The sequence below is a fragment of the Mirounga leonina genome, unplaced genomic scaffold (genome assembly GCF_011800145.1).
Source record: "Mirounga leonina isolate KUSES-001 unplaced genomic scaffold, KU_Mleo_1.0 Mir_176, whole genome shotgun sequence".
Taxonomy (NCBI): domain Eukaryota; kingdom Metazoa; phylum Chordata; class Mammalia; order Carnivora; family Phocidae; genus Mirounga; species Mirounga leonina.
This window is the reverse complement of record NW_023270454.1, coordinates 23,237,035-23,263,057: the sequence shown is the minus strand read 5'-3', so window position 1 is coordinate 23,263,057 and position 26,023 is coordinate 23,237,035. Positions and strand designations below refer to the sequence as shown.

The 26,023-nt window shown below is 36.5% G+C and overlaps 1 protein-coding gene across 1 annotated transcript in view; it reads right to left on the bottom strand.

Annotated features, from left to right (window-relative positions):
• MARCHF1 (membrane associated ring-CH-type finger 1) overlaps positions 1-26,023 on the bottom strand; it is an 86,665-nt gene that overhangs the window by 47,883 nt on the left and 12,759 nt on the right. Inside the window, exon 2 of the mRNA XM_035022775.1 lies at positions 5,608-5,788. Coding sequence (XP_034878666.1) covers positions 5,608-5,788 — 181 coding nt within the window. The remainder of the gene's footprint in view (positions 1-5,607; positions 5,789-26,023) is intronic.

Here is a 26,023-nt window from a genome sequence, read left to right as displayed (position 1 = left end):
TAGCTGAAGATGGTTTTTACGGTGATGGCTTCGGCCATTTCAGTGAGTTATTTGGTTTTCCGGGGTCTCTCTCATGTATACATGTTATTAAACTTTTGTTTTTCTATTGTTAATCTGTCTTATGCTAATTTAATTATCAGACCAGCCAAAGGACTTAAAACGGAAGAAGGGAAAACTTTTCTGCCCCTACAAAGGGCTTTCAAAACACAGCAGGTTGGCAGATGCAGAATGAAGATGTGAAAATTAATAAAAGAAAATCTTGTTTAAAATGAAGTCAGGGGGCACCTGGGTGGCTCAGTTGGTTAAGCGACTGCCTTCAGCTCAGGTCATGATCCTGGAGTCCCTGGATCGAGTCCCGCATCGGGCTCCCTGCTCAGCAGGGAGCCTGCTTCTGCCTCTGACCCTCCCCCCTCTCATGTGCTCTCTCTCTCTCATTCTCTCTGTCTCAAATAAATAAATAAAATCTTTAAAAAAATAAATAAATAAAATGAAGTCAGGAGACCAGAAGCAGGTAGCTCTCACGCCCTACTAGGGTTATCAACTGCAGATACCAACAGGAAGAAAGGAACCTTGCAAGTGATACTACTTTAGCTACTTTATACCTCAGCAGATGGAAAAATGGTTTTTACCTTTGTGCTCCACCGCCCCAACCCGCAGGAGCTCAGCCAATGAGAGACAGTCACAAATCCGCCAATGAAAAGCCACTATACTTTGAACTCCAAGTTTAAGCCAGCGGACTCATTCTTTTTTTTTTTTTTTTTTAATTATGTTATGTTAATCACCATACATTACATCATTAGTTTTTGATGTAGTGTTCCATGATTCATTGTTTGTGCATAACACCCAGTGCTCCATGCAGAATGTGCCCTCCTCAATACCCACCACCAGGCTAACCCATCCTCCCACCCCCTCCCCTCTAGAACCCTCAGTTTGTTTTTCAGAGTCCATCGTCTCTCATGGTTCGTCTCCCCCTCCGATTTCCCCCCCTTCATTTTTCCCTTCCTGCTATCTTCTTCTTCTTCTTCTTCTTTTTTTTTTTTTTTAACATGTAATGTATTATTTGTTTTTCTTTATAATAACCCTCTGGACTTCCCCTTTTCATCTACAAAAGAGCATTCCTCTCCTTTGTTCCCTGGACTTGCCTGTGGTTTTGCTGTAGCTTGCTTGACCCAAACTGCAATTCTCTGCTATTCCTGGTTAAACCCATTCTTGCTGGTAAAATAACAGAAGCTTATTTTGAAAGTTAACAAAGATAAACAGCTTTCAATGCTAGTAACATTAATGAAGTAATGTTTTTCAACCTGCCAAATAAGTGATGTATACTTAATGACATAACTAAGTACTAAGAAAATACATTGGGTAAAACATCCATGTTTAAGAAAGATTTTAGAAAAATTTTTATTTCTGAAAGATTTGTTTTGGAAGATTTCCTAGAAATGGTCTAAATGAAAACTGAAGCTTTGGTGATTAAAGAGAGACTCTCAGCCACTTACGGCAGCATGGCACCGCACAATGGGCACAAGCTCTAGAATCAGGGGGCTCTGGGGTGTGTGATATTAAGTAAGTTTGGTACTGTGTCTCATTTTCCTCATCTGTAAAATAGGCTTCACGTGCCTACATGAAATGGGGTTGTAATGCAGATAAAAGTTAATTGATATATTCTAAATATTTGGCACATGGTTAAAATTCAGTATATGACGGTTGTATTAATAAAATTGCAAATCCTCCAGAATGGTAAGTAAATGAAGCATTTTGAATTTTCTTACGTATGACGAGGCAGTGTTATTCAAATGGGGTACCCAGCAGACCCTAGCTAGGAATCTGACCACATTCTCTGTCCTATCCAATTTTAAGACTATGAACTGCAAGATCTCCAGATTAGTGGAGAATCAATAATAACCTTTGGGCAGTAGGCCTGCTATGGTAACTTGCACTGGCTCTTCTGAAAGACAAATGTTACCTCAAATTAAGGGGAAAGGAAGGAATTAACACAGCATTTGTCAAATACAGTTCTTCATTTTTTTTTAAAGTAGATATTTCAACTAAAGCATTGGAAGTCATTATGGTGGAAGTAGAGAAATACCAAAAATGATTATTCCTTTTTATTTGGTTTAATATATTCACAAAGAACTTAAATTTTATGGACGTTCCAATATTCAACTGTTTTGATCTACAAAATGACAAGTGCATATGGTTCAATCTAATCATTACCAAAGCCAAGGTAGTTGATTCACTGTCTCATTTAAAAATGAGACAAGGAACAAAAGGATGCATAGAGCTGAATATTTTGTATTATATATTTGTCAAATGGTTGCATATGAGGAACTATATAGAGAAATAATTTAGGGGAGAGCATAAAGTTGTCGGTACCATTTGCTGTCCTCATAAGCTTAGCTTCATATCCAGCAGCTGGTCTCTCCCATTCAGACTCAATCTGAACCTCATGCAATTCTTCAGCTTCCGAACAGGAGAAGATTTTATGCTTCCTAACTGATACTGTATGTATTTCCAAACTGTACTGCTTTGTATATTTTTCTTTTTGACTGACCCTGGGTAACTCATGGGGCTTTTATTGAGTGTTATAAAAGTAGGTGAGCTGCTGACTTAAAGATGATGAAATTGCTTTTTTTCAAAGAAGCCCTTGATTTTATTTAAATTTTAAAGATTTTTCTTCTGGAGATACTGGGATACTTTGATGAATTTACCAACTGAAGATTTTGGTGTAGTAATAGTAGCAATTAATGAAGTAAGGTTTTACTGATCTCCTTAGGGATTATTAAGCCCCGACGTTCGTCAGACTATGAAGATTTGCAGCTTTCCACTTTAAGAAGCCATTTCATCTAAACAGAATCTCCTGCCTGTATTGGCTAATGGTAGAAATTCAGAATGATTAGCTAAATTAATTGTTTCATGAGGTTGGTCTTTAGAATGTTATAAACTGTAATGGAATTACTGAGTTGAGAGCGATTAATGGGATGTTCTTCGTATATATTCTAAGCATTGCTATACCTGTCATTCTTAATGACCAATTAAAAACTATCAAAACAAAACTGTTGATGAATCTTAGTGCCATCAAAATAAGCCATCTAAAACAGTTTACAAACACCTCGTATCTGTATAGTTCGTGTCACCTCAGAATCTGAAGTCATTTTGGATACTGCCGTTTAAGTGTTATGCCAACGCCCCATAGTTTTCAAGGAGAAAGTAAAAGTTTGGAATACTTTTTCTAGGTTTTTAAAACCTATAAGTCATAGAGACAGGGACAGAATGCATGTTTCTTGTGTCCAGGACTCATGTGTTAGACCAGGAGTTGAAAATTCAGATCCCTACTCTGGAGCGACAAAGGTATTCAGATGAGTGGGGACGGCACAAGGTCTCAGGATCAGAGACGGAGGGAGGGCTGAGACATGTGGAGCACTTGAAAGCAAATATCCTTTTACAGGCGCTAGTCACCACTTAGGTCCCCCTAGCTACCCCTTAGATGTTGTCCTCTGGGAATATGGTTCCAGTAGAGCTAGATACTGTGACTTTCAAACAAATACAAATCTGTGGAATTTACATGAAATACGCACACATCTAAATGTTGGTAACTGTTTCAAATGTTAAGCCCTGTGGGTCAAATAAAACACATCTGTGGGCTGTCAGGAAGCAACCTCTGGATTAGATTCTAACATCCTCTGTAGATATAGAAATGCTATTAAAAATGACGGATGTTGAGATGCTGTCCTTCATCAATATTTATGACAAAAGAAATGTTTTTTAAAAAGAAAGTAGGGTATTTCATTAATCGATAGCTAGTAGGTGCCCACTAAGTTGTCACAACATATTCATTATTAAGAAGATTTAAAAAGATAGACGTATTCACTGCCTTTCTCTGGTTTATAAATAGGTTATTTGAGAAGAAACGGATTTCATGATAGGGTTGTAAATTATCAGGAATGGAATACTAAGAAAGGATCAAAGTAGTCTATAAGGGATGATTCCACAAAAGCGGAAGGTTGAATAAGACTTTTCAAGTTCCATACAGCATCATGTATTGCTTATTATACAAAAATGGGGGAAGGATAGATAGTAGGGAGAAGAGAAAATCTGAATATTTTATTATCCTACACTGTTGCTCTCGAATTGAAATATTACATTTGACAAAGTTGAAATGAACATTTTTATATAGATGGAAGTTGAAAAAAAAAAAAAAAACCATGGAGAAATATACAGACACTGTGAAACAGTTTGTAGGTCCCTGAGGGGCATGAAGAGAAATTTACAGAATCACAGAGCACAATGTGTTATTTAGCTACTCCAGACATCACACAGCATCTGTTCAGTGGATGAAGCAAAGGGCAGAGAGTAACGGTCCATTTCTATTTCTGGCATTGATTGCTCTGGGACCCGGAGGAACAGAGCGTCACCTTTTGTCACTCAAGTTACAGAAAAGACATATGTTAAGAAAAAACAATGCACTTTTACATCAGTTCTGACATCTATAAACCATTTGCACACTTTCAAAATCAAGGCTGTGTGAAAGCAAGGAATGCTATTCTCCCTCTCCATGATTTACAGAATTAATGAAGAATTGCAATGGCCAGCAACCCACTAGATTCCTATTGGAGTATTCTTGTTTGCTTTACATCTCTCCTCATCCTGGAGCTCATTGTGTTTATTTCTAAGCAATGTCCTTTTCATCCACTTTTGCTTTGTACTTAATTTAAATGAAAAAGCAGCTCTAGGCCGAATCATTATTTAAATTGCTGTCTCCATACTCTCCTTTGGAAATTGAGGCATCTGTATATGTAAGGCTGCAGTTAGGTAAAAAGCTAAGTTACATGCTAAAATCTGGGGCCCCAGCTATAGGGCACGAATTACATAAAGTTCATTGTCTTCATTTGTATCCTTCACAAGTTATCCTTTGCTAGCTTTGAGTGCGATGCTAACTATATTTGACTCATATTCTTACCTTCATTCTTTAGGAAAATGTAAATGAGGAATTTGAAGATCAAGTTTGTAGATAAAAATACACTTACCTCTCTCTTACAGCTTGATGCACAATATGGAAAATAATACTTTTTCTATCTACTCTAATTATACATGAATTATCACACCAAATTCTCAAATAAAGGCAAACCCAAAAAAGAGTTCACACCTTATAGAAGAAAATATTCTCTTCTATTACCTAATGCCCGATTTTCAGGAAATTAGATGAGTTCATATTATTTAATGTAATCTATTATCCTAACCTTCCAGGGAATTGACCTCAGTAAGTTATAATGTTCTCACATCAAATTACAAGCATATTTATTTTGCATATGTAAGTATAAATATATATATAATGATGCACACATAAACACATACATCATGCACACACACACACACACATCCTTTTTTTGATTTTGAAGAATGATATAAAAATCAGAGCCCTAGAACATAAAATGGAGATGAAGGATTATTTGCAAACACTTGGCTCTTTTACATATTGAGCCCAACACAAGGCATGTACTCTTCATGGATATTAGCATGTTACCAAATTCTACTGGGGGAAATAAATGGATTTTTAAAACATGCCTGCATTGCAAGTGCTCTCTTTCAAACCAATTCCTGCAGATACCATACCTTCCGGAGGGGTTTGAGCTTAGTCTCCATTATGAAGTCATACTTGCAGAGCTCACAGCAGCGCGTATCTGAGCTCTTGATCCACTGGTGGAGGCAGGACTGGTGGACAAAGCGCAGGGTGCCCGTGCAGCGACAGGGTGTGATGAGGGGGCTCTCTTCATCCCCTTCACAGTGACAGATCCTGGGGAAGGACACAGCAGTCAGGATGAGATCTCCCAGAGGACATTTCTCACCTGTAGATTTCCTTCCTGGCCCATACCAGACTGCATTAGAAACGGCAACCTGAGAATTAGGAAGCGTGCACATTTCGCTCCAACTTGATCTGGAACTGAATCTAGGCTCAGTATAATTTTCTTCCACTTGCTACTGACATTCAAGTAATTAGCTGTTAGACACTGGTACCTCAAAAATGTACTATCATTTCATTCCTATACTAATGCGATTTTAACAGCACAACTATTGAGCCATATCCCCAGCTTAATCTATTTACTAGGTCAGTGTCTATAAGCATAAGCTTGATTTCATATACAAAAGTTGAGATTTATAGGCATTGTAAGGAGTGTTTGAATCTGATAACGTTATTGTTTTATTGTGATGACAGTTTTATAGAAGCATGGTGTATAATTTAGTACCCATGGTATCCTACCAATGTGGAAGAATTATGAAAAATTTTAACATGTTCTCTAACAAGAATAAAGTGAATATTGAAAATTTCAAGTTGGAAATACTACATTTTCCTAGGAAGACGCACACATATTTGGTCACAACGAATGGCCCAAACTGTCAATAATCATCATGGTTTAAAAGTTACAAAGATAACTGATTTCATAAAGTTGTTCAAGTACAGTAAATTCTATTGTTTTAAAATGTTAATTATTACATCTTCCAAGGAATTCAGAGTTCAACTACTTTACTGAATTACTATGAATTCAAATGTCATAGATTCACAGTCTATGAAATCTTCATTATTCTCATTTACAAATTTTAAGAAAGAATTTGCTTTCCTCGTTAGATAAGATTTTCATATCTCAAGATAATGAATTTAAATCTTAGCACTTCAGTAATTCTTGTGATTTACCCAGCTGTTAGAAGTTGTTAATAAATTTGACTGGAAATATTTTTTGAAATCTTGAAAAAGTATGAATGGCGTATTTAAAAAAAAATACATCTGTAAAAGTTTCTTTTTTGAGTTGAGTTGTAGCCGCAGGCTTAAAGAACGTTTGAATTGTTGCTCTTTCCTTTTAGGTCTATATGCCCTATCCTCCAGAAGCATGAGTTTTAACGAATGGATTTTTAAAACATATTTATCTATCTTAGCTGTCTCCTCAGGGGAAATGAAATGCTCTAATTGTTACTGCAGTAAGATACAGGAATTGAAACCAAGCCCTTCCCTCACCTCAAAATAAAGAAGTATGACACAGTACACCAGTATTTTGAATCTCTTTTTCTTAAGTAAAAATAATATAATCAGAAAGGAGCACTGACTTCTAAAGTCCTTAGGGTGTATATGATGAGATGAGAGCACAGGGAAGTTCAAAAGCAGAGTCCTTCTTCCCCTCTGGACTGAGGTAGGAAGTAGTAGTGCTGGATGTGGGACCACATATAAAAGGCTGGCATGGTGGGAAAAAACTAAAAATTATCTGAATTCTATTGTTCATATTCTATTCTATTCATATTCTAATATGGAAGTCTGGAGTATCTCTCTAATCTCTCTGCCTCTACACAAAGAATACTCCTTTGGGTGAGGAGTCAGCAAACTATGGCCCAATTCTTACTGTGGCATGTTTTCGTAAATAACGTTTTATTGAAACACCCCCATGCACATTTGCTTATGTATTGTTTAGAGCTGTGTTTGCACTGTAACTGCAGAATTGAGAATTGCTGCAAAGACCATATGGTCACAGAGACTAACATATTTACTACCTGCCTCTTTACAGGAAATATTTGCTTACCCTTGCCTTAAATATGGTGATTCTGGGGCGCCTGGGTAGCTTAGTCAGTTAAGTGTCCGACTCTTGGTTTCGGCTGGGGGCATAATCTCAGAGTCATGGGGTTGGCCCCGCCTCTGGCTCTGCTCTCAGCGGGGAGTCTGCTTGTGATTCTCCCTCTCCCTCTGTCCCTGCCCCCCACCACTCCCCTCACATGTGAGTGCGCCTCCCCCTCAAATAAAGAAACAAATCTTAAAAGAAATGGTGATTCTGAGTTAAAGACAATATATGACTATTACCAACAACAATAAAACAAAAGTTACACAGAGAAGTGCACCATAAAAACAAAAGTCCTTCCTGGCCTGTCATTGAAACCTGCTGATCCACGAACAGTCTGCCAGGAGAGTGGCAATACTCCTCATTTGAAAAAGAAAAAGTTGCAATTAATGCCATCTGATAATTATTACTAAAAAAAAGATCACATCAAATGCTACACAGCTTCCAAGATGATTCTGAGGCTCTGATTTTTTTTTTTTTTTACTGACATGAAAAAAGTAATTTATTCATAAGCAGATTTAAACAAAGACCTTGTTGATTACTGGGTTCAACCTGACCTGAACAGTTTACTGATTGTAGTCCAACTTCCTATGTCTTACAGATTCATTTTTAAAAAATTTATGCTAAAACTGTTACCTGAAACACCACCAGCAATTTCATTTCTTCATAAAATTACGGTTATTTCCCAAAGGGAAAATCAAAAGCTTGGTTCATTTTCATTCCCATTTCACAAGATTTATTTTTACATGATTTTAGCATTTTGAATTTTTTCTAAATTATCCAACTTGAGTTGGACCCCAAGAGTCTTTTTCAAATCGTGTTGAGATTGTTCTACATGAACTTAAGAGCTAAATATCAACTTCAAATATCTACTAGAAATAAAAAATAATGTGATGCCATTATGAAGAGAATTAAACAATTCTTAAGCTGATATATTTCACACTAACCACAATTGCTAAATGATAAATGAAAACACAGTAATAAAAAATATACATTTTTTCCCAACAGAATAATTGTGTAGAGAAAATGATTTTAATAATAAAATTGCATTTAAAATATCTGTAATTTCAATGCATTTTTACCTTATGGGAAATTGAGGCTTGGGAACTGAGTGATTCTATAAAATTATTGGTGATTGACATCAGGTGTCTGTCACCTGACAAGAACAAGCTGAATTCACAAATTTTTTGGCATTTTACTCTTTTAACTGGCTGCTTATAGTCTAATCAATATGTATTGAGACTTTCACCATTTATGAATTGAATAAACTTCTACTTCCATATAACTTCAAGCTTTCTAGTGAAAAGTGAAAAGCAGGCCACCAAATAGTATTAGGCAAATTAAATTCTGGAAATTCTGTGTGTGTGTATGTGTGTGCATGTGCGCACACACTTAAAGTCCTTTCCTTAATGTTTGAGTTTTAACAAAAGTAGGTTTTTGTTTGGTTTGGTTTTGGACTTATGTATCTTAAAATGATCTCCACCGCTCCCCACCCCCTCCCTTGTCAAGGCTTCTTGGCTCTGGTAGAATATATTTTTCTACATAAGTTTTTTTTTCTTTTAGTAATTTATCACTAGAAAGAAATCTTTGTGAGGGTCATAGTGATTATGTAATTTGGGGATTTTTATTCATTTATTTATTCACATTTTCTTAGTCCTTGTTATATGCAAAGAAAATCAGACAACAGCATCAGCAGGTAGTGTGAATTGAGAAGGAGAGAACAGAATCTGGAAGCAGACACCCCTTTTGGACAACTATTACAGTCATCCAGATATTAAGAATCTGAAACAATATTGTGATGTTGGGGAGGAGACGGGAGACCCTCAGTCTGCAGAATGCATAGAGATGTCCAGGGCCTTGCTTGGTTTCCATGTTAACTGTGGCCACAAAGTCCACTTATGATATGTAACTCCTAAAGGCAGTCATCCCTATAATTTTCAGACAGCCTCTTAACTTTTTCTTCCCATATTCCATGCCATTTTCCCCCTTTCCTTTCCTTTCCCAATGTGGGGCTTGAACTCACAATCCTGAGATCAACAGTCGCACACTCTATTGACTGAGCTAGTCAGGCACCCCATTTTTTCCCCTTTTCTTTTGGCAAATCTTTCTGATCTATTTCCTCACTTTTGTGCCTGCATTTTTCTCCATACCCATCTCCAACTAAATAATCTTTAAGCACAATAATTATGGATACAGCTATGTTTGTGATGGCTTAATTTGGATGTTAATCTTTACTCAAAACTAATTCTCGTGCTGCGGAGTTTGGCATTCATTCTTAGAATTCACTTTCCTAACCTAAAAATGATTAGAATCCATGTGGGATTAACATAACAATAAAAAATTAAAAAAAAAAAAAAGAATCCATGTGGGTGGAAGCCATACTGAAAGTGGATGAGAAGTTAATGCTCAAGTAAATGAGTGAACAGATATAATTTCTCTTTCTTTTTGAGAAATAATAGCATAGCAGTGAAAGAATAGCAGATTAGAGACAATTTTATTTTTAATTTCCATTTCATTTTATTTTTAACAGGGAAAAGCTGGACTTGTTCATAAGCAGAACTATAGGTGCCACAGAGAGGTGAATTTAAAAAATAAACAGGCGAGAGAATGCCCCACTGTTAAATGAAGGCTCTTGAGAAATCAAGAAAGTATGAGGAAAGGAACTTAGCAGAGGAGTATTTTTGGACAGGTGGAAAAATACATGGGAGGTAAACAGACGCTTTTCTCCTGTGAGCAAGATGTAGAGGGAAAAGGATAAGTGAAGGAGACAGAAGAATTGCAGTAGCTGGGTCTGGGGAGGGGTCTTCCTATCTTGCGAAATACAGCAGACCGTGTGTCTGCTCCACAGAAGGCAGGGAGGCATGGGGTTAAGGTATTGGAGAGGCTGTCAGTAATTGGCAAAAGCCACTTGGAACATGTGATGGGAAATTATCCAGGCATGAATATTAGAACCATGGAGCGGTGGTGAGGTCCCTGGTGAGATTAGACAGCACAAATTTACAGTGGACGCTGTTAACACGGCCTTGAGTCAGCGGCGGTCCGCACGCAGAGAGCAAGCCTACAGCTGGTAGCACAACCTAAGGCATCTTGAGATCACTTAAGTCAGAAATGAGAAGGACGAAGGAGTGAAGATTCTGATGCATCACAGAACACAGTGTAAAAACAGTTGGTCATAAGGTCTAGACTCCGAGCCGGGAGGCGAGTGAGGCCATCTTGCAGTTAATGTATCATGGGGAGAGACTGGAAGTTACAACAATGGTGAAGAACTGATGTTGAAAGTGGGACGAAATGGGACAAAGGTTGTCTATGTGTAGCGTATTCATATCCTTCATGGATGACTTTATATCCTTTTTGTTGTCCTTTTTTTCCCCTACTGTCACAGGAAAAAAAAATTTAAATATGAAATTATTTGGTGTTTGAGATTCACAAACAAACCAAACCCTGGCTCACATGCTTGCTTTCTGCTCCAGTAAACTGGAGACGTTCTCAGTCTACTCATGTGTGAATGAGGTTAAAAATACCTCTTAGGGTGTCATGAGGATTAAAGGAGATGAAAGAGTGCAGTACCTGGCACGTTACAGGCAAATATTTGTTAATTTTATCATGGGATGATAAGATACTACTACTTCTCCTACTAATTTTGTTTAGCTATGTCATTGCTTTTGCTGCACTGGGACTAATTATTTGTTTTTTCTTTTTTTAATTATGTTATGTTAATCACCATACATCATTCGTTTTTGATGTAGCGTTCCATGATTCATTGTTTGTGTATAACACCCAGTGCTCCATGCAGAATATGCCCTCTTTAATACCCATCACCAGGCTAACCCATCCTCCCACCCCCCTCCCCTCTAGAACCCTCAGTTTGTTTCTCAGAGTCCATAGTCTCTCATGGTTCGTCTCCCCCTCCAATCTCCCCCCCTTCATTCTCCCCTTCCTACTATCTTCTTCTTTTTTTTAACATATAATGTATCATTTGTTTCAGAGGTACAGGTCTGTGATTCAACAGTCTTGCACTAATTGTTTTTAACGGCTCCTTTGGTAAGTTGGTTAGAGCCAATGCTTGTAAAAGGCCAAGGTCATGAATTCTGACTCCATACAGGGGAGTTAGCTCCTGACACCTTTGAATCCCTACATTGGTCAAGTCAGACAAGTCTCAAGAAAAGCTAGGTGAGGGAGTATATTCAGATCTCTATATTGGGTGGCCTCAGAGAAGTTTTCAGACGGTTTTCTCATCTTTGAAATGTTACATGGCTATTGTAAGGCTCAAATGGGATATAAGAAAATATTACAAAATGTAAACGCTATCCCAAAAGTATTATTGCCAATATATATGTGATCAATAAAATCAACAAAAATTGCTGCTAGTTAATAAATGCAATGCATTGCATATTTTTATAAAAGCAAACTCAATTTTTCGTGTGTGCATTTCAGTTTGTAGGACTCTGTCGTTTTTCACCTCAAATAACTGTGATATAGGGTGCCTGGGTGGCTCAGTCAGTTAAGCGACTGCCTTCGGCTCAAGTCATGATCCCAGGGTCCCGGGATCGAGCCCCACATCGGGCTCCCTGCTCCGCGGGGAGCCTGCTTCTCCCTCTCCTACTCCCCCTGCTTGTGTTCCCTCTCTCACTGTGTCTCTCTCTGTCAAATAAATAAATAAAATCTTAAAAAAAAAAAGAACTGTGATATAAGAAAGGGATATCTACCTCACCACCGAGACTAGTTTTCTGCTAAGCTAACAACACCCTTCTTACAGTCAGGTCTGAAGACCTTTCCTATTCTTCATTTTTCCTGATTTTTTTTTTTTTTTTATTGTAGACTAACCCCTCCTTCTTGAAACTTTTCCCTTTGTGGCTTTTGTGACTACTAGCCTTGAAGTTGGGAAAAGTGGAATTAGAAGGGCATATAAGATGATTGTAGGGATCAAACAGTGACTACTTATGGAGAACAGACCAAAGATGTTAGGATTCTGGAGCCTGGGAAGGTAAGAAATGCTAGGTGAGATGAGAATATGATATGATTTGGTAGGTGAGATATCATGGTGAGAGATAGCAGGGAAATAATATAGAATTCAACAGATCTGAATTCATGGCTAAATCTCTTCCATGAATTCAAAATTATAGGTCAAAGGGACACCTTTTAAAGTATGAGTGTAGGATGTTAACTAGACTTATTGTGATCTTTTCGCAATACATACAAATATCAAATCATTGTTGTACACCTGAAACTAATATAGTTAATACGTCAACTATAAAAATAAAAAACAAAATATGAGTGCAGTAATTTTGGGACAAATACAGAGAACTACTGACTTCCATACTTCACATTTTGGAGGGGGGAAAAAAAAGCAAGGAAGGGGAAATTACATGACAGCTGTGTTTAGATATGTGAAAAACTATTGCATGAAATGGTAGCTGATCTTGTTCTGTCCCAAACTAGATCCAATGAGTAGAAGTTAAAGGAAACAAATTTCCCTAAAATTCACACACACACACACACACACACACAGCGCTTTCCAAAGATGGAATGTGTTACCCCAGGACAGTGCAAATTTCCCATCATTGAAAGTACTCAGATATAAGTAGGGTATTTATATGGCAGGCATAGTGTAAAAGGAGCTCATGCAAGGGTAATTAAAAACATGACCTCAAAGTTCTTTTCTAATGTTGCAATTCTGTTATTTTTTCTTTCCCACAGACTGATTTCTACTCCCTCCCTCCTGCCACTATTTCTTTGTCAGCATTTCCCCTCTGCTTGTCTTGGGAGTTTTGTACTTCAACTTCCAGCATTACTCCTAGGCTTGTGGTTTTAAAACACTTATCTCCAAAACCAACCTCTGCCTCTCTGATAGCAAGAAACTTCAGCTAGTTCTCTAACTCCATTAATGGGGTTTCCCACTTAATGCTTCCTACATCTCACCATCTCTCAAACTAGCTTTTCTTCCCAAAGATGCTATTCCATCAGTATCCCATTCTCAGCTTGCCTTTATCTTGGAGCCTTCCATATACTTTAGACTCAGTTTTCCGCATCTTCTTTCTTTTCATTCTTACTACCATCTCCTAGTAGTTTTGACTGGCCAACAGGTACATGAACTGTCTTTAAGATGTTGCTCTTTTCAAATCATTCTCAAAACACAGTTATTCAGAGGTTCTTAAAATACTGTTACTCTTCAAGAACTCTATCATCAATCAAATAGGATCCAAATGACTTCACCTGGTTTTCATATGACCTTTCATAATTTGTATTTATCTTACCTCTCCTGCTGTATTTCCCACTACTTCCCAACATACAGGTATAGTAGCATAGTACAAAATTTACCACCTGATAAGCTGTGGGTTTTGCCACAGATCAGTTCCCCCCATGCCAAGATCTTGATTTCTATCAGCCTGGAGGCTAGGTAAAGGGTACTGGGTGTATTGTCCATTAACCCTCATTGATTTAGAAATGTTATCATGTTCTACAGGTGTCATGATGTGAAGAATGTTGGGGAACACTGGTGTGGTAGTTAAAAGTACAATCAGCATTAGAATCATGGTTCTGCCTATCTATGTTAAATTACTTAATCTCTTGTGTTTTCAAGGTCTTAATCAATAAAGTAGGAAAACAGTAGTGTCTACACTTCATAGGATTGTTTATTAAGATTAAACTAAGTGATCGATAAAGGTTAAATAATATTTTTTCAATCTATGTTGAGATGGTTATTTCCTCAGCCTATTGCACTCTGGGAATATCTGCCTCTGGGAATTTCCTCAAGTATGATCTCGTACCTGTGATATCTGCCCTCTCTTGATAATAACCTCATCTAAATTTAAGCTATTCTAAGACTCACACCCTTAATGAAACAGCCTCTAGATCTTTTTTCCCTACAATGCTCCCTCCATTTCTTGAGATTTCATTGCTCTTAAATCCTATACTACACAGATCTGGTCTTTGTTGTTTGTTAATTATTTCATCTATGCAAGTTCTGGTATTATGACTTAGATAAGTTCTAGGTTTATTAATTTTGGGGGGTAGAATTTTCTTTGTACAGCATGATGCTAAGAGTAATTTAAGTGAGAAGAGTGTTAAAAAGTCAGGGTAAAAATGGCTAATTACTGGACCAGAAATGGACTGGGAATGCTATTATTTAAACGTGTATGGAGCAGAGATCAAAAGAGATAGCTTAGTGAAATGATTTGGCAATTCTCAGAACTTGTTACCCAGTACCAGTGTTGTGTTTATGTTTCCGGAAAATTCACTTACAATGAAAGTGAGAAGTGTATGATCCTTACATATACCATGCACTCTTTAATTTGCATTTGAGGAACTAAACTGAGGTGAACCAATTTTATATCCTATCTGAGCATCAGAGGAAGTCAAGCAAGTAGAAAGGAGAAGTAACTCTTACTTAATAAGAGAGAAGATGGACACTATTTAATATTATTCTTACTATCAAATGTTTCCACCAACTCTTACTGATGTGGAATCAGCATACATTTTTGGAATTAAAAGAAACTTACAAATCAGATTTCTCAAATTTTCTTTAAGCTACCTACCATTCAGCCTGAGATTAAGAATATCTTGAAAACTCTAATTAAAAATACAATTATGACATAAAAATAAAAATATTCTATGGATAGCTAATACAATTTTTGGAATCATAAGATCGGTCATTCTGAATCTGTTAGACAATCTTTTTGACATCTACAGGTGAGTGACAGTTCTTCACACACAAGTGATTTTTTAAAGTGTTTTGTTTTCTGAAAGGAATATTTTCAAATCAGAAAAACTTGGTACATAGCATGACTTCCTGAGTTTAATTTCATGCCCGAATTTGTCATCACTGACTTGTTCAAAACCTCAGACCATCTGCACAGAGCTGTAGGGAATGATCAACAACATAGACAATGACATAGCAATGTTCTGGCTGCTGACTTGATCCTGGAGCTGATACAAAGTTGCAACTCATCAGCCACATTTTCTTCACACAGATGGAAAACAGTGGAGAAAGATAATGATCACCTTGCTGCGCCAATAATGGAAGCAGGGAGGCCAGTTCTTATTTGAATTTATAGGTATTTTGGTTGTGTGAGCTGCAATGGATTGGGAAGATTCCATCTGAATTTCTCTTCCTGCAGCTGCCATCACCTCTGGTGATGGTTTGATCCTCTTGATACCAGGAGTTTAAACACTGACTGGGTTCAAAGATTCTCACAGGGACTCATCTGTCCTACATAGCCCATGGATTTAGTCTCATGATGGGCTGGGTCCTCTTTGAGGACTTTCTGGAAAGTTTCCTTGGGTTCTTGGAGTACATCAGATTTCTCTCCCATGTACTAACATGTATAGTCCCCAAGAGTCCCAGCCCCAAGTGTATCCAACAACAGAATAGATCTTTCTCATTAGTCTTAGGATCAACTCAAACTGTCCAAATCCTCCAAGTCAGAAGAGACCCAAAGATGGATTCTGCCCTTCCGGGATAATCCCTCCCCTGTTAACCATTACTTTGCTGCCCCGTCCTTACTCTGTTGGCGAGCTCAGAGTACAATCTAACTTCTGGATGAAAGAATCAATTTTCCCCCGCAGTATTTATCTTTCCAGATCCTACCCTATAATTTTGGTGACATACAGATGAATAAATAGATAATAAATGTTGAATGAGGATACCGATGCAATGATTTTCTCTACATTCTCACACATGTCACAGTCATTTTATGTCAGCTTTGAGATCTTTTTGGCTTGTTTGTAAAATTGATAAATTTAAACTAGAGATACTTTCTTGTTGTTGTTGTTAACTAGAGATACTTCTAAGCAGATATTCTTAAAGTTATCAGCCGCATGCATTGACTGATGGGACAGGAAAGATAAAATATATACTTATTTGCTTTCTGTTTGGATATAACCAAAGAAATCTATTTGGTCAGATGCAGAGTATGGCTTTTGTACTTTACATTATAACAGAATTACCAGAAAAATCACTATAACTGTTTAGTCTTTTTCTTTTCTGCATGTAGCAGAGATTCTTAATTCAAATTGATTTTGTGATAGCACTTCTTTGTGATTGCTAAGTCTCTGAATCCTTGTAACCTCACTCTCAACCATTTTTTGTCCACTTATTAATCTTACCTGGCTGAGCCTTACATCAAAGGAATTCTCAAGTTGCCATGGATAATTGACAGAACAGGTAATTTTTACAGATAACCAAGAAAGCACTGAATGAATGAGAAATATGCTTCTGCATATGAATTCTTCTGAACGGGCAAGTAAGTGTGTTGGCACAATACACACACACAGGCACACATATAAATAAATAGCTTTAAGTGTATTCAGTTGGAGTGGGAACTCACTAAAAAATTTGAGTAAGAAAGTAGGATTATTAGTAAGATTAATCTGGCTGTGTTACCTCAAAGATCTGAAAGAAGAAGAAGGGAATATGATAATAGTCAAAATCAATAGTAGTAAGAACAAGAACCAGAGTAATAGTTGGGAGAATGGAGGAAGAGAACAAGAGATACTATACAAGTAAAGTTGGGGAAACTTCACTAATTTGGGTAAGGAAGGTGGGGATGAACTGTGGGACAATGGGAGTAAAAGATAGACGAACTGGCTTTAGGGTTTAAATTAAAACTTCTCGGGACAGATGTTCGAGATTCATCTATCTACAGGGCCTCTGAGCATTTGTTTGTCATCACAGTACCACTTAGAAACCATCATGTTTGTGATTTAATTTTTAACTTAGTTACATTGCATGGGACAGTCATTTTGAAAAACAGAGGGAAGTAGTTTCACATTCTGGATGTGAGATATTTCAATGCATAATCATATTTGAAGGCTATTTTTTCCAAATAGTGGTAGAATTACCAATAACACATAATTATTTCAAGTAGTAATTATATTTGCAATATAGTTTTCCACCTAGTAGTAGAATGACAAATATATAACTAATAATGTGGTTTCTTACTTCCTCTTTCTAATTCATATTTTCCTAGTGTGTAGTATGTCCAGGATGATTCTTATACCACTTCATTGTTCCAACCATCTGTTTCTCAATCATAGCACAGTTTTGTGGACCCAAATTAAAGTATCTTATAAAAATAAAATCATAAAAATTTTATTCATTCAGAATCCTGACAGGAACAGAATTTCCACTTAGACAAAAATAAGTTTTTTTCCAAAAGTTTTGTGTATGAACTTTATACCTTGTCATTAACAGAAATAACTGAAAACATAGTATAATCCTATTAAAAATTATATGCATAAAAAAGATTAGAAGGAAACGTATCAAAATCTAAATAATGATTATCTAGGCAGGTAATTAAGTTTAAATTAGAATAGTTTTCTCTATTTTTAATTTTCTTTACAATAACCACAACTACTATAGTACTCACTAAAAGAAATATTAAAATAAGCCAAAAATATAAAGATCTAAGAATAATTTTCCAATTCTGCTTCACTTGCTTTTTCTCATTCCCTAGTAAGTTAAGAAATTCATGAATGCTTGATAGACTTATATATTTGAACAATTTGGAAAAGTGCTATGTCTTATTATCAGTAAATGTGAATTGTTTTCCTGTTCCCTTCCTGTCCAGGTTTAGGAGCAGCCTTCACCTCCTTTGTCTTATAAAAAGCTTGAAAATCTCATTATTTTAGTTGTTTTTCATTTTTTAAGGTTTTTAATTTTAATTCTAGTGTAGTTAACGTAAGTATTATATTAGTCTCTGTTGTATAATATAGTGATTCAACAATTCTATACATTACTCAGTGCTCATCACCGTAAGTGTACTCTTAACCCTTTCACTTATTTCCCCCATCCAACCTCCCCTCTGATAACCATCAGTTAGTTCTCTATAGTTAAGAGTCTGTTTTTTTGATTTGTCTCTCTCCAGGAGTAGCCTTTGTAACATTTTAGTTATGCAGTAACCAAAGGATTTCCACTAACTGTCATTTATATTTTAACAGAAATACAAACTTGCAGGTGTTAACCCTATCAGTGAACATCTGCAGTCTGTACCCAGTATACTTATTCACTGGAAGGACAGAAAGTGTTAAGAATGGTTTGTCCCCCACCTCCACCCTGACATCTATACCAACACCACAGATATCTTGTATTATCTAAATTCTAAGTATATAAAACTTGATACTTCATAGAGCTATGGTATACATCTCTGATCTACTCAAGTATGCATATTCGCACATTCCATTTTGGTGTATGATAATTCTGCTTCAGTTCCTTAGAACTGAAAGAGGTCTCTCCTGCTGCATCATTAGCATTTTCACCTGCCTGTATGTGAGTGTGTTCACCCGTGGATGTGTTTCAACTTTCTCAATGCTCATCACTGTCCATTGGGTCTTTCTCAGTGCCTGGCCTTCATTTTGTATTCCTGTAATTTCATCACCTTTTGATCTTTTTTTTTTTTTTTTTTTGAGCAGAGTTTTTCCCTGTGAAAGAATCTAACTGATAAATTGGTATCATTTTTCCTCCACACTCAATATAAATGAATTTCATTAATTATGTATGCCAGATGCAATCATTTTGCATCTCCTTTCCCTCTTTGCTTTTTCAAAGATTTATTTATATGAGAGCAAGAGAGAAAGAGAGAGAGAGCAAGCGAGAGCACAAGTGAGAGAGAGGAGCAGGCTCCCCCCTGAGCAGGAAGCCTGACATGGGGTTCAATCCCAGGACCCTAGGATCATGACCTGAGCCAAAGGCAGATGCTTAACTGACTGAGCCACCCAGGCTCCTTCCCCTCTTTGCCTTTTCAAATGTCTCTGAAGCAGCTGTCTTTATTTGAAGACAAAAACAATTAAAAAAATGTTAAATGTATGTCTTCAACATGGAGTTTGATGAAAGGTAAAGTAGAACTTTTTTCATGCACAAACTACAAAAGTGAAAAAATGGAAATGGAAATGCAAAAATGCACGTGCAAAAGTAAAAACCTCAAGTATGGTGTTGCACTAAACATGATGTGAGATAAATAAAATAGAGTTGATTGCTGTCATGACTAACTCCTGGTTTATTTTAGTTTTTGATGATTTATAGCTGATACATAACATGAAACAACAGTAACATTCCTCTGCTTTCTTGATATTGATGGAAACTGTATCTTTTTTTTTTTTTTTTCTGATGCATAGAGCATGAAAGAAGGTACAGTTCTGGGCTTAATATTTAAAAACCTCTTGATTGTTACTATAAGGAAAGTTGCTTTTTATTTTCAAATTATATTTTAATTTTCAAATAGCATCTTAATGTGGCTATTCTCTAAAGAAGTACATGGTGAGAGGGTTGTCTGGGTGGCTCAGTTAGTTAAGCGTCTGACTCTTGATTTTGGCTCAGGTCATAATCTTAGGGTCTTGAGATCAAGCCCCATGCCGGGCTCCATGCTGGCTGTGGAGCTAGAAGACTCTCTTTCTCCCTCTCTCACTGCCCCTCCCCCGCCTCTAAAAAAGTACATGATGAATACAGACTGATAATATCTTCAGTTTGATTTCACAAAAATAGTGTTTTGAGTGTTGTCATAAGAGCTTTGACAGTCATAGACGACTGTATATCTACTACATATATACGCATATATACATATATGTTAGAAACAGAAGTGTATACATTTCATACCATAATGAATATTCACATTATATTAGTGAGGCACAGAGTTTGCTGATTTCTGTACTTGATTCCTTAATGGCATTGACAAAAAGTAAAGAAATGAAATAGTTCCAAATGGAGCCCAAAAAGTCCATCTACATTACTCAGCATATCATTATGACAAATATATTGAAAAGTAATCTGCATGCAAACTTACGACTGGCAAAGGCATGAAGAGGCTATAAAACCTAAACACATTTGTGAACTTTATTTTTTCACAGAGTGGAATTTGGGCTAAGATGACTCCCGAGTGATGCTGAAGGATGTGGCTCTGAGATCAGGTGGGGAATTGATACAAATGCTCTTTTAACTGGGTGGCATTAGCCTATGGTTATACTTGGTCACTTTAGCTCAGCGTTTGGGAAGGTGGGTGGAGGTGGTGAGAAAGAAGAAACATATACTCTTTTTTTTTCTTTTTTTCTATTCTTCTTGAGGCTTTTAAGCAAATTCCAGATCATTTTACCCCAAATTTTCTCTTCTCCACTACATTGTATGTAGGTCATGCAAAATGATAAAAAAAATATGTTAGTCATGACTTTGTTGATCCATCTTTGTATTTCTTATAAAGTCAATAGGCTCTTGTAATAAGTAGCACATTTTATTTAAGACTAAAATGAAAATGAAACAGAACAAAATAAAACCAAGCATGATATAATTTTAAAAATCATCCTTGCAAGAATGTTCAAGTTATTATATGTCATGGGAAATTAAGCGGTTACACAAGAATGAATGGATCTTGAGCTATTTATCAAGAAAAAGTGCAGGCTGCCAGTGGATACAGATAATTTGCTTCTATGACATTTCTTTCCCCCACAAATACTGAGCGTCTTAGAGTTTTGGAGTTGAAGAAGCCATCCTTTTAAGCACTTAATGCAGCTCTCTAGTTTTTATAATATGACCTTAACCTTGTCCTCTGCCAACCCTCAGTTGTCAAAGGAAGTGGATCTCTGTGGAACATATTCATTACATGCAGGGAGCCAGGGACATCATTCACTATATCGAAATGTTCTCATTATAATGACTCATGAAAGAAATTTTGCTTAGTCATTCCTCATTACTAACAGAAGTTGTGTCTCATCTGAAACCTGTTCCTTTGCTTTGGCCACTGTGCCTATGAAAATTAAGTTTGTAGGAAATCTCCATATAAGCATTTCTGCAGATTTAGTATTTTTCTACCCTTATTTCCGTGTGTTCTGATTTTTCTCAATTTCCTAATTTATTCTTTTGGAGTGTGTGTATTTGTGTGTGTGTGTGTGTGCATGCACACCTGTGTGTAAATGTGTATACGCACACTCGTATATGTTTACATACATGTATACACACATATATCAATATATATACAGTATGTCAAGTCATTAAAGAAAGGAAATAGAAAATCATCAAGCACAAACATATATCAACTCCTTTATTTGCTTTGTGTTTTGCTGTCCCTGATGTACATACTTGCATCAGGCTCTGTTTCCTTATACTCCCGAACTCCTTGTATTTACCCATTGCAGCATGAACACCCTGCCTTGTATTACAATTGCCTGTTTTCTCATCTGTAGCTTCCACTTCAGAGGTTCTCAAATTTCAGCATGCATCAGACTCTCATAGCGGTCCAGTTAAACTAGATAGCTGGGACTTACTCCTAGAGTTTTCATTCAACAGATCTGGTTGGTGTCCAATAATTTGCATTTTAACAAGTTCCCACGTGATTCTGATGCTCCTGGTGCAGGGACGATAATTTGAGAACCAAGGATTTTGTGGTTTGTTTGTTTGCTTCTTCTATAGTGTCATTTGAAAGTGAATTGCAGCTAGATAAGAAATTTGAGGTTTGATCCAAAATGAAAATTGTAAAAAGCAACTGCACCTTCTATTTCCACCAATAAACTTGTTAAGTTTCAGAACCACTTTCCCAAATGACTTGAAGAGCTGAAAGGAAAGAATCTGTACCAGTTGTTCACCCCCAGGCTCCATTCTAGTGTTTCCAGGTTTTACAAGTGCTGCCAAGTGGACCTCCTGCCCAAAGTATGGTTCTTGCAATATATGTATCTTCTGGGCATCAATTTGTTCACTTGAGATTGGGCTAAACAATCAGTGATTCTCAGCCCTGGCTGCTCATGAAAATAATCTAGGATGCTTTTAAAAATGTACTATGTTGAGACCTCCCTTCCAGGGGGATACTGGCAGGAACTTTTTTTTTTTTTAAACTTACCAGGTGAGTCTAATATGCAGCCCAGATTGAGAACCACTGGGTGAAGTGATCTCTCTGGTTCTTTCTAGTTCGAACTGGTAGAATTTTGAGGCTTCCAAATGCTGATTGGAATCAAGACTCCTCTAATGCATGGAACATTCTGACAGGTCTATGACTCCTCTTTCATTCTAGTTACTTATTCTTCTTCCTTTATTCCACCTTTATTTTCTCCAGTGTTACTATTGTAGAGTGTGGCAAAACATTTTAATTTGATTATACCCTGTGAGAGTTGTGAGCTAGCTCAGATCAAAATACCTTTAAAATAAAGATATCAGAATTTATTAACGTGAGGCTCTGAGGGGCCATATAAGAACAAAAGGGGTACAGGTTAAGCAGGAAATAGAAAGGTTTCATGATCACTTGTTAGATAACCATGAAGGAAAGAAGAAGGTTTGCAGCATAATGTCTAAATTAAAAGCCATCTCCAAGAAGCTTTCCAAACACAGGAACTCCTGTATTATGGCATCTTCAGTTCTGTATAGACCTGGAAGTGAGCGAAGGGGAATTAATAGACTCCTCGAGTCCTTGTATCTGACAGCGGAGGCAAGGAGAATATCAGGCTGAGTTTAAGGCTGTCAGAGCACTACCAACCAAAGACAAGTCAGCCAGGCTATTCCAGGGGCATTTTAATTTCTGAACCCAATTAGACACTGGTGTTTAAATCTGCCTATGTTTGAGGATGCCTGCAGAAGATTTGAAATGAATGCATAACTACTCTGCAATGGTTATGAGGAAGATGAGAACCTAAACATGGTAATTAGAAACAGAGGAAATGTTCACACTATAAATAAATTCTCAGATATAAATCATGAATTGGTAGCAACAAGCCCTGTACCCAGTATTCATCAGTTTATATACAGTGTTCATTTTCTGTTTACATATATATATATATGCATATAAACACACACATATATATATGTTTAAAAATGGATTTGTATAAGTTAGAGAAGACACTGAGCGCTGTTCTTTTTTTTTTTTTTGTCTTGAGGCAGAGAAGAATTTGCACGTTGCCGGATAGACAAAAGTTCATAAAACAAAGCACATAGTTCAAAGTAACTATAACCCTGAACACATGTTGTTCTTAAATTAAGTAGATAAACTCTACCTAATTGGTATTTTTTTCTTATTCAGTATTTTGCACTTTGGTATAATTGGTATTTAACAAACTTAGAAATAAACAAACAAAAGATAAATGTAGTACAGTGTAAACAATTCTATAATATGTGAATACTGACTTATCTGTCTGAAGGAGCACCATACTTCTATTTTTGCCTGAAGTTTCCTGAGGTTGGAAAATTCCTGCTTAATCTTCAAATTCACTTGAAGACGGTTTTATAGGTAGAGAAATGTCCATATTTTTTTCTTTTCTAAAAGTACAACTTGTTAAATAATTGGTCTACAGAATACATGCTATTTTCAAAAATCAGAGTGACCTATTTAGCCAAATTAGAATAGTATTAATCAATCTGCTTGGTTTTTGATAATCTACTAGCCAAGGCAATCAGTATTATTGATGACACTGTCATTCCACTCCTGGACAGATTAACTCCCAAATTGAGAACAATCAGGACGAAAAAACCTTGCTAAGATCAAGGCATGTCTTTGGAAGATATATGTTTAAAAAAATATATAGAATGCCATTTCTGTAAGCCTTTCAAGTTATTTTTCTCATAGATTTCATGTATGTGTATAAATACCAGTGCCTTAATTCATAGCTTTTTTTCATTCAAAATATAAATTACTTGGATAAATGCTGAAAGACTACATGAAATCACACTACACACTCATAACATTAGAATGTGGTGCTAATTAACTTTTTCTTTGTTGGCGAACCCTTTACTCCTTAGAATAAAGTAGCATGGTGTATATCTGAATTTTTGCTGAGGGCCACAGTAAACATAATTATTCATTTCAAAGAAAGAAATTAGTTCTATAACACTATCATACTAGTAATGCATACATTTACAATACACAGCCATTTTTCTCATTTTTTGATCACATATATAAGGAGAGAGCCATTTTACCTTTTCCAAGTTTGACCCCTCCCAGTAGAGAGAAAGCAAGAGTTGAAAGTGAGACTCGGTGACTCAGTGTTGAGTAATCACAATGAATTGCCCCATGACAGGTTACTAACCACCGGTGTTCGCATCTGCATTTCCTACCAACTCAGCTGTTATTAAAATGAACAGGGGAAAGATTAGTGTGAATTCCTATAAGACTCAGCAAAACAAAGGCAAAGCCTAAGGAGAAGAATAAATTTATGAACTTTCTTAAGAGTCTGTTACCTCTTGGAAATAAATGATTCTCATTAGGTCACTTAGGAGACCTTTCTCACCTGAATACTGAAAACTCTGAACAGCTGATTTTTTACTCATGGAATGGACTTTGACAATAGAATGTCAGTCTCATATTTGTACAGAAAAAGTAACATAAAGAAGTAACATAATACATTAAAAAATTTTAAAAATCTGTTACTGAATGAATATAAACCTAGGACTAAGAGGGAGAAAATACAAGGACATAGGCTGATTCAATATTAGAAAGGATGTTTTCACAATTAAAGATTCTAAAAGGAAAGAGGCTGTCCCAGGAAATAGTATGTTCAAGGAAGAGAGAGATAATAACGTGTGCTGATGTTCCAAGGTGTTCAAAGATCAGATTGGAGAGTAACCTAGATGATCTATGAATTAATGAACCCACCCTTCCCAATGCTATAATAATTATCTGAAAGGTTAAGGTAAAAAGAAGTATGTTTTTTTTCTCTAAATAAATATAGAGAGCACAATTACCAACGGAAATGTTATTTTACTTTAAAAATTGGGATGCCTGAGTGGCTCAGTTGGTTAAGCATCTGCCTTCGGCTCAGGTCATGGTCTCAGGGTCCAGGTCATTGGGCTCTCTGCTCAGCAGGGAGTCTGCTTTTCCCTCTCACTCTCCCTCTGTGTGTTCTCTCTCTCTCTCTCAAATAAATAAATAAATAAATAAAGTCTTATAAAAAATCTTATTTGTAAAGCATATTGGTCTCAGTTTATAAATTTCCAATTTATCTGGAGATACATTGGGAAACATATATCAAACTGTGCTAAATGTGAAATCTAGATGTTTCACAACGTCACTCCCTTAGATCCAAGTTCAATTGCCATATTTGCATTTAAATGATGTACTGTAGATGGAAGTTACACTTCCTGCCATCTGTGGCCACATGAACTCATAGTTATGGACCTCAACAGGACTTCCAACAATGCTTTTCTATCTTGCTATGCTTAGCACTGCTACACTTAACAAAATATACGGGATACCTAGTTAAATTTGAATTTCAGATAAACAATGAATACTTTTTTAGTATGTGTTTGTCCCAATGAAAAATTATTTCTTGTTATCTGAAATTCAAATTGCACTGATGTATGACCCTGCAACCAACCCCCTTGCTCTAAAAGGCCATCAAAAATAAATATCTGTGGGGTAAATTATGTTGAGTGAAATAAGTCAAACAGAGAAAGATATGTATCATATGATCTCACTGATATGAGGAATTCTTAATTGCAGGAAACAAACTGAGGGTTGCTGGAGTGGGGG